This window comes from Capricornis sumatraensis, chromosome 15 (genome assembly GCF_032405125.1).
Source record: "Capricornis sumatraensis isolate serow.1 chromosome 15, serow.2, whole genome shotgun sequence".
NCBI lineage: Eukaryota > Metazoa > Chordata > Mammalia > Artiodactyla > Bovidae > Capricornis > Capricornis sumatraensis.
In genome coordinates this window covers 63,534,663-63,543,304 of record NC_091083.1, presented here as the reverse complement: position 1 = coordinate 63,543,304, position 8,642 = coordinate 63,534,663, and the positions used below count along the sequence as shown (strand labels likewise).

The following is an 8,642-nucleotide window of genomic DNA, read 5'->3' as shown; positions in this document are numbered from 1 at the left end:
GTAACTGCATTGTCTATTTCAAGGGGAATACGACGGAAGCAACCCAGTATGAGGAGGGGTGCGTGAGGGGCTCCTAGGATGATGCTAATCGCGTTTCTTGCTCTGCATGCTGGGTGCGCAGATGTGCTCAGCCTGTGAAAGTATACTTCATGGCACATGGACCATCCTGCACTTATGTTACACTTTGATAAAAGTTTTAACTTAGTATGTTGTAAATGATTATTTAAGCATGTGTTTTACAAAAACTCTGCAGGATTATAACAGTGTTAACAGTGGTTGTCTTTGGGATGGGTGATATTTCTAAGATCCCGCAGTATTTGAGTTTTTATATATATATATATATATATTTATATATACAATGAATACATAAGCAGAGAAATCTATAAATACTTTTTCAGAACCAGTAATCAGTAGAGAGCATTTCTGGAAGGACACACAGGAAACTGCTAACAGCAGTTGCCTTTGGGGAGGAGCCTTTCACTGCATCTACTGGATACAACTGGTCTTGTTTACCCAGTGCATAAATGGCATTTTAAAAACTATTTAACGAGGCAAAACAAATAATTATTATTCTGTCTCAGCTGTTCCCGCTGGTTAGGGATTAGGCTAGGGAGACTGGGAGGGGTCAAGCAATTTCTCCGGGGTCGCCCAGCAAATCTGGTGGCAGAAGTGGGCCTCTAGCCCAGAGCATCCAACTATCTGCTCTGTCCTCACTCCCAGGTTTCCTGCCATTGACAAGGTCACAGTCCTTTTCCCGTGGCTTTGCCAGGGGCTCCCTGGACCTGGGTAGGTGTAGGATGTACAATGTGCTTTCCTAATTAGCTCCCGAAGGGGAACTGTTTGCTGATCTGCAAAATGGGCAGCCCCATTTCAGGCTCTGACTGAGGGCCAAATACAGGGTGTGACAGAGTGGGTACAGCATGGAATCTGGAGCCAGGCTTCAGCTGGTAAAAAGTGTCTGTTAAAAAAATAATAAATTTAAAAATAGGCATACGAAAGTACGTGGAGGAAAGGGTGGCTGCCTGGTTCTGCCGTCTCTCCTGGCCCCTCTCCTTGTTCCCTGCCTCCAGCTTCCCCAGCTTCTCTGATCCTGGACCCACAGGGACAGAGCCCCACAGAGAGAGCCAAGAATGCTCCACTGACCAGCCATTCCCATCGCCCTCTCGGCTGGACCTGTGAGATGGGGAAACACCACCTCCCACCTCCCAGGGCTGCTGGGAGGATAACAAGGCTCACAGGGGCTGGCACCCCGACTGGGGCATCTCCAGGGCAGGGGAAGGAGCTCACTTTGGGCTTTACAGGTGGACAGACCTCACCTCATTACCCTGCCATGCACCAGCCGTGCGCCTTTGGGTGTCATTATTTCTTCAAATCATCTCAGTTACAACAGGGGTAAGAGTACCCCTGTTAGCACACACTCATTTGCACATGTGGAAAACCACATGCCTCCCCAACCCTGTTTGTAAAGACATGGATAAGGGATGGATTAAAGTATGGTACATTCATAAGATGGGACAAACAGCTACAAAATAAATGAAGAGAACCCTTTACCTTTATGTACTGACTTGGGATACCAGCCAAACTAGATTAAGAGGAAAAAAAAAACGCATGGAGCAGAAAGAAGGTAACAAGGGGCTACTGTCTGTGTAAAGGGGGGAAGAAAACATACATGAGTATTTCTGTATTTGCTTGGTTATTCACACAGAATAGAGAAGTCACACAAAACTAGTAGCTGAGCCTGTCTGCAGCGGGAGAACTGTGGCCGGAGGACAGGAGGGAGGGACACTTTTTTTCACCACATACCCCTCTGTACCTTTTGAATCGTGAACCACGTGGATGAATACATTCCTCATTCAAAAATAAATAAAATTAAGATTTTTCTTTAACCAGCCACACCAGATACCCAACAGTTTTTCAAGAAGACAGTGATGAAAGACTGGTTATCTCGATTTCTGGAGAGGGAGACCCCTATCTTCCTCCAGCCCCACCCCCTCCAGGGCACAGGGCGGCACCTGTGACGCCTGTGTCTCTTCCAAGGTCCAGGAGAAGGGCCACCTCTGACCTCTGATGTCCCTAGGCCCCTCCCTTCTGCAGCTGGGAACATCTTTTACTTAAAAATACCTTTTATTTTAAACCCATCAATTCTCTCTTTCACACACACACCCACACTCATCCATAGACACGCACACATCCTCTGTCACCAACAGTCTATGTTTTTCCAAAAGATCTGCCTTGTCTCTGACCAGCCAGGTCTGGGGCCGGCTGGACGGGTCCTCATGGCTCTCCAGGGTGGGGCGGAGGTGTCCCAGGGGGCCTGCTCTGAGGGTCATGGGCCCAGGTCATTGTCCTCTGGTCCCTACACAAAGAAGGGACCCAGGTTTGGCTCCCGGGGTCTTCTCCCCTTTTCACCCAGTGGCTGGCCTCTGGCCTTCTTCTCAGGGTCCTGCTTGCAGCAAATGAAACAAGGATCCAGGCTCATCTCCGTGGCACTCGAAGTGGGGCTACCCCCCTCACCTTCAAGCAGCTGCCCCCCAGGTCACGACGGCTTCCCTGTGGAAAGGGAAAAAAGAGGTATTAGGGGCTTCAACTGGGTCTCCTTGAACACTGGAACTAATCTCTGTGCCCAGCAATAGGGGACTTGATAAACATCAGTTAGCCACACGATCAAGTTCATGAAGCAGAACGCGGAAGACAATATATGGACTAACAGGGGATGATGCTGCATAACATCATTTAAAGATAAGACCAAGGACTGGTACATGCTCCTGTGTGCTGAGATGTCCAGAGAGAAGGGCACATGGGAAACTGCTAATGGTTTCCTCAGAGAAGAAGAATGTGATGAGGAGGAGACAGGATGGGAGGGAGGCTTTTTGAAAAACTCTATATACTTTTTTACCTTTTTCATTTCTTCCCCATGTAATTTGTTGCTTAAAAAAAGCCAATACAGGTCAAGTCATACAATTTTACACTCAAGGACATAACACATTCCACAGTGGTTCTCCTACTGCCCGGGCTGGTGACTCGGTGGCCTCCTCATCAGCCTCAGAAGTAGATTCTAGAATTCTTGATTCCCTGCCTTCATTCAAGGTGTTCCCAGGAATATGCACTCTGGTCCTGTCCTGGGAAGCTTTCTCTGTTCCTGCAATTGCCTGGCACTCCTTGCCTTTCTGGGGCCAGGATAAAACCCAGAAGGGGAATATGGGATCTCTCTGTTCTCCCGTCAGGCTGGGAACTCAGTGGGGTGGCTGGGGAAAGTCCTTCACTGGTTGGAGCAGTTACCAACCAATGCTGCTGGGATCACAGGTGTCCACTGGAAGACGAGCTAATGGTGGCACCCCTGGAGGCCACCTGTTTCCCTCACACGGCAGGGACTGTCTCTCCCTGCTATTCTGAAGTCTGACACCAGGATTTCAGACTCACTGTAAGCCAGCAAAGTCACAGACATCAGAGCTCCCCCTCTTTTGTGTCCTCCAGCATTGAATGAATGGCTCAGAGGCACCCAGCCAGTTGGTAAAAAGGGCTGGGCTAGAAAATCCATGTTGTCCACAGTTTGTCTGGGTTCCAGGGCATGGTGGGGTCTGAAATCCCACTGTAAACGCTCATTCCTGAGCCTGACTAGGAGATGATGGGGCCAGCCTTTTTCTCAGCCATCTAGAGAAATAGCTGACCATCTGGGAGCTCTGCCTCCTGCCCCCCTCCACTCCTGGGCCCAGGTTGGGGCAGATCCATCCAGATGCGAGCCCAGCCTCCCTTGAGGCTCTCTGGGCCCAGGGACAGCGTGTTCATTCACAGGCAAGGCTATTTTGAGGGCTGAGGCCACAGTCCCAGCAGAGCCTGGGGCTTGGGCTTCTCAGACAAACTCTGGCAGCCGTGGCTGAGAAGGGCGGATGGGGGTGGGGGTAGGGGTTGGGTTGAGGTTGGAGGATAGAAAACCAGCTTCCCACCTTTTCAGGGTCAGAAGAGCTGCCTCTACCCCACATCTGGCAGTCATCGTGAGACTGGCATCCCCTGAGAATGCTGAGACTGTTCACCTCCCTGAACCTCAATCTCTTCATCTATGAAATGGGGGCAAAATGATTGTACTTGCCACCGCAAGGGTGCCATCAAATGCAAGTGCAGCTGTGAAAGAGGCTTGTAAAGTGCCAAACACACTTAGAAGAGGCCTTGAGTAGGCCCCAGATTCTTTGTCCCTTTGCCCCTGAGTGCCAAGGGCTCCGGGAAGCACTGTAGTTAGTAGGCGGTTAGGGCAAAGCAGACCTGGGCTTCAATCCCAGCTCTATCTTGGACTACCTGCCAGACCTCAGGCAAGTGACTTCAGCCATTGGAGCCTTGGTTTCCCCATGTATAGTTACCATGGGGATTATACACATTAACACAGGTAAAGCCCTTGGCAGAGTCAGGAACATAGCGAGTGTTCAACGGACATTCACGAGCACTAGCATCAGCATCACTTGATGATGGCGTCTCCTTGCCCCACGACTCCTGGGCTGGTACCCCAAGTGGGAAGGCTTTACAAGATGATCTTATGTGAGCCCTACCCTCAGGTGACAAAAGGGAAAACAGGGCAAAGACAGGAATCCCCTACCTCCCCTCGCTTTCTACCACAAAGGGCCACACCTAACCCCTCTTTAAACAAGACGCTGCAGGGAGCTATCTCCACGGTGACCCCAACCCCTGGCCAGCCAGCTTGGGGCGAGGTGGTAGCTCGGAGTGAAGGGTCCAGGGCTTTAGAGCTCTCTGGAAGGCTCCCATGGGCTCCCCAAGACAGCCAGTTTTCTTCCAGTTGAGTCCTCAAGTCTTTGAAGAGCCAGAGCCAGCCAGGATCGCCCCTTCTGCCTACTCCCTGAAGAATCTGTGGACTTGAGAGCATGGCTTCTGCAGCCAAATTTGGCTGGGTTCTAGGTCCTGTAGACAGATCCCAGGGAAGGAGCCAGATCCAGGTGAGGCCGTGAGACCAGCAGAGAAGCCCCCAGGCTACCTGCTGTGTGGGTGGGCACATGATGGACACACCCTCTCCCCCAGGCCTGCTATTACCAGGCCTTCCTACACTAACCTTTCCTATTTCCCAATCGAGCAGGGCTGAGTTTGAATCCTGGCTTCTTCATGGGCAGTGTCTCTGAACCAGTGATGCCATTTCTAAGCAGACAGGGATAACCAGAGCACCTTCTTCCCCAGCTACTGCGGGTTATCTTTTTTTTAATGTTCTGCACCATGCAACATGTGGGATCCTAGTTCCCCGACCAGGGATGGAACTTGTGTTTCCTGCATTGGAAACTCAGAATCTTAACCACTGGACCTCCAGTGAAGTCCCTGCTGGGGGATTTTAATGGTAACACATGGAGGGCGGTTAGCACAAGAGATCAGTGCTCATCAAGACTGTTGACACTGCTGTCACTGGCCTGTCTTCGCCTCCCCTTCATGCATTGCCACTTTCAACGTCTTCCCTTCTTTAGGTCATGGTTTCTGACCCCAGCTCTCGCTGTGCCTTGTTCCTAGAACACCTTCCCTTGCCCTTCAACCTGCCTGCCTCCATCCTCCAGCATCATCAGGGACTTAGCCCTTGGGTCAGGGGCTTCCTCTGGCCGTGACAGTCCCTTTGTGCACCCCCATCAGACCATAGCATCCCTCTTTTCACCTCCAGGCCCTGCCCTGACACCACACTGGGAGTTCCCGACTGCAGTACACAGGCACCTACAACCTGCTTCTCTGGGAGTGTTCTCAGAGCCAACAAAAAGCAGCTGTCAGGTAGCTGAGGTTTGCTGAACTGAGTGAATGGGTGAAAGGCAGTCAGGGAATACCGCTGAGGGTCCAGTCAGCCCTTCACAGCCTAGGCTGGATTGCACGCAGGCCCACCCTAGCTTCTCAGTCCAGCCAGGAGCACAGACGAGGGCCCACAGCTGGGAGTAAGAGGGACCCTGGAGAGAGTTCAAGTCTGAGCCTACCGAGACTGACTTAGGGAAACGGAGGCAGCCATCAGGGTGAGAGGCCAGAATGGGAGTCTGATGAGCTGGAAGGGGGTGGTCTGAGGCTAGGACACAGGGGCTTTCCTCAAACAGAGTGAAGAGGGGAGTGGGGGCAGCTTTGAGAACCAAAGACTGGGCGACCCAGAGGCCTGACTCCAATCCCCCATGCTTTTTTTTTTTTAATTTTTATTTTATATTAGAGTTAATTAACAACATTGTGTTAGTTTCAGGTGTACAGCAAAGTGATTCAGTTACACATATACATGTATCTATCCTTTTTTAGGAGAAGGGGACGACAGAGGACGAGATGGTCAGTTAGCATCACCAACTCAACGGATATGAACTTGAGCAAACTCTGCGAGCTGGTGAAGGACAGGGAAGCCTGGCACACTGCAGTCCATTGGGTTGAAAAGAGTCGGACACAACTGAGCGACTGAAGAACAATGATCATTTTTCAAATTCTTTTCCCATTTAAGTTATTACAGAGTTCTGAGCAGAGTTCCCTGTGCCCCCAATGTCCTGTCACTTTCTAAAAGGCATTGGGCCGGTCAGGGACTTTCTCAGCCTCAGTTTCTGCAGCTGTAAATGGAAGCTGCTGGGATGCAAAGCTGTCACACAGACAAGACTCCTTACGCTAAGAAAAACCCAGGCCAGAAGGGGAAAGGCTAGGGGTGAAGGGGCTCCCTGGGGCTGGTGCAGGGGGAGAACCAGCTTTCAGCCACAAGTGCCCTTCAGCAACCTCTGCAGCTGCTCACCCTTACCCAGTCCCTACCAGCCTGGTACCCATCCTTACCTAGGACAGACCATGGAAGCCTACCTCAAGCTCTGCCCCAATGACTCAACAGTGCCTTTCCTGGACACTCCATCCCTTTAGGGGGTGGGTATCCTCAGGGGACCCCCTCATTCATGCTTACTGCTCATGAGCTGGGTACCTCGGGCTCTTGACTGGGGGTGTGCGTCCCCTTTTCTTCTAGCCTCCTGCCCCTGGGTCAGTCTCAGGCTGCAGGACAAACCTTTAACAAAAAGGGCAGTTCAGGGCACACACACCCAGCAGACCCGGAGCCTGCATTCTGGCTTCGGAGCTGGGTGATGAGGGCACCCCTGAGCCTCAGATCCTCATTAGCGATAAAACCAGCAAAGCTACCTGCCTGATGGGGGTTCCTGCGAAGGTAAAAAGAAAGAAGACCACAAAGACGCCCCTACATAGGTAGAGCTCAATAAGCGATGCCTTTGTTATGATCTCCCCACGCGCTCTTCCCAGCACACCTCTAGTTGGAGGGAGTGTCCCTGGGTGAGCAATCTCCATCCTCTAAATCACGCCTGAGCGCCGGGCTTCTCTGCACCCCGTGTTTGGGGGACACTGTGAGCTGTTGTGCTCCACACCAAACCCTGGGCTTGGAGGGCCGCACCCCCGACGACTCCGTGTTGCTTCCCCCCTCTCTTCACTGGGGTCTTCCCTTCTCTCTTGCTACCTAAGGGGCCAGTTCCCTGACCCCACGGGCGCAATGCTGGAGCGCGGCGCGCACTCACCCCCTTGCGCTGGTTGCTGAGGCAGAAGGTGCAGATGGAGCGTGGCTGGCGGCCACCGTCGGGGGCGGCGGAGACCGCGCTCTTGGCACTGCCGGCAGCTCGGAAGCACGGCTGCCCGTCGTCGGCCGCGTCGCCCAGCAGCAGCACGTTGGCCAGATGTGCGATGTAGCTGGACGCCAGGCGCAGCGTCTCGATCTTGGACAGCTTGCGGTCCACCGGCTCGGTGGGGATGAGCGTGCGCAGTGCCGTGAAGGCCGTGTTCACGCTCTGCGTGCGGTCCCGCTCCCGCGCGTTGGCCGCCTGCCGCTGTCGCACCACCACCACCGGGCCCGCGCTGCCCGCCGCCCGCCGCCCGCCCCCGGGGCCCGGGCCGCGCCGTGCCGCCTCCAGGCCCTCGCAGCAGCCGAACGACTGATCGGAGGCGTCGCTCTCGCTCCGGTTCTCCTCGTCCTCGCTCAACAGCCGCAAGTCTGGGTACAGCACGTGCGCGCCGACGGGGCGCAGCAGCGCGAACGCCATGGGCACCCGGCCTCGTCCCTGGATGAGCAGCGTCCCGGCGCCGGCCGCGCCCCGCAGTGCGCTCCCGCGCGCTCCCACGGCCCCTTCGGCCGCAGCCTTATAGCTGAGGGAGGGGCCAGTCCGGAGGCCGCCCCGGCCGGGGCGGGGGGGCTCCGCCCCGGCCAATGGGGAGGCTCCCGCCGCCGCCCGGCCAATGGCTAGGCGCCCACCGCCCCCGTCCCCCAGGTTGAAAGCGGCCCGCGAGTTGGTGGCCCGCCCTGAAGGCTCCAGGTCCCCGCTGGCGAGCTGGGTAAACGTGGGGGTCGGCGAAGGTGGGATGGCCTGTACCCAGATCCAGACTCATCTTCAGCCTAGATCGCCCGGAGACTGCAGGCAGATCCCTTCTCTCTTGGCTTCAATTCCTTGTTTGGAAAGAGGGTTGCAGGGAAACCAACTCGGGTTTTTCTGCCCTCAAATTCCGCTGTTGTGATGCTGCAACTCACGTGTTGTCAAATAAGGGAAGGGGGGGGGGCTCTTTTAACTTGATAAATTCCCAGATTCCTCCCAATCTGATTCAGCAGATCCAGGAATCTGCATTCTCTACAGGATGGTGGTGTCCACGTAGAACAATCGGAGAAACACTAATAATCT

The 8,642-nt window shown here is 53.8% G+C and overlaps 1 protein-coding gene across 1 annotated transcript; it reads right to left on the bottom strand.

Annotated features, from left to right (window-relative positions):
• Positions 1-2,475: 2,475 nt before the first annotated feature.
• TCF15 (transcription factor 15) lies at positions 2,476-8,012 on the bottom strand. Its single transcript, XM_068987807.1, has 2 exons — positions 7,494-8,012; positions 2,476-2,550 (listed from the first exon to the last, which is right to left on the bottom strand). The coding sequence occupies exons 1-2, from the start codon at positions 8,010-8,012 to the stop codon at positions 2,476-2,478; spliced, it is 594 nt and encodes a 197-aa protein (XP_068843908.1).
• Positions 8,013-8,642: the final 630 nt, after the last annotated feature.

Coding starts and splice junctions, on each gene's coding strand:
- TCF15 (XM_068987807.1), bottom strand. CDS start 8,012: ATGGCGTTCGCGCTGCTGCGCCCCGTCGGCGCGCACGTGCTGTACCCA. Junction 2,551..7,493: donor TCAGCAACCAGCGCAAGGGG/GTGAGTGCGCGC, acceptor CCCTTTCCACAG/GGAAGCCGTCGTGACCTGGG.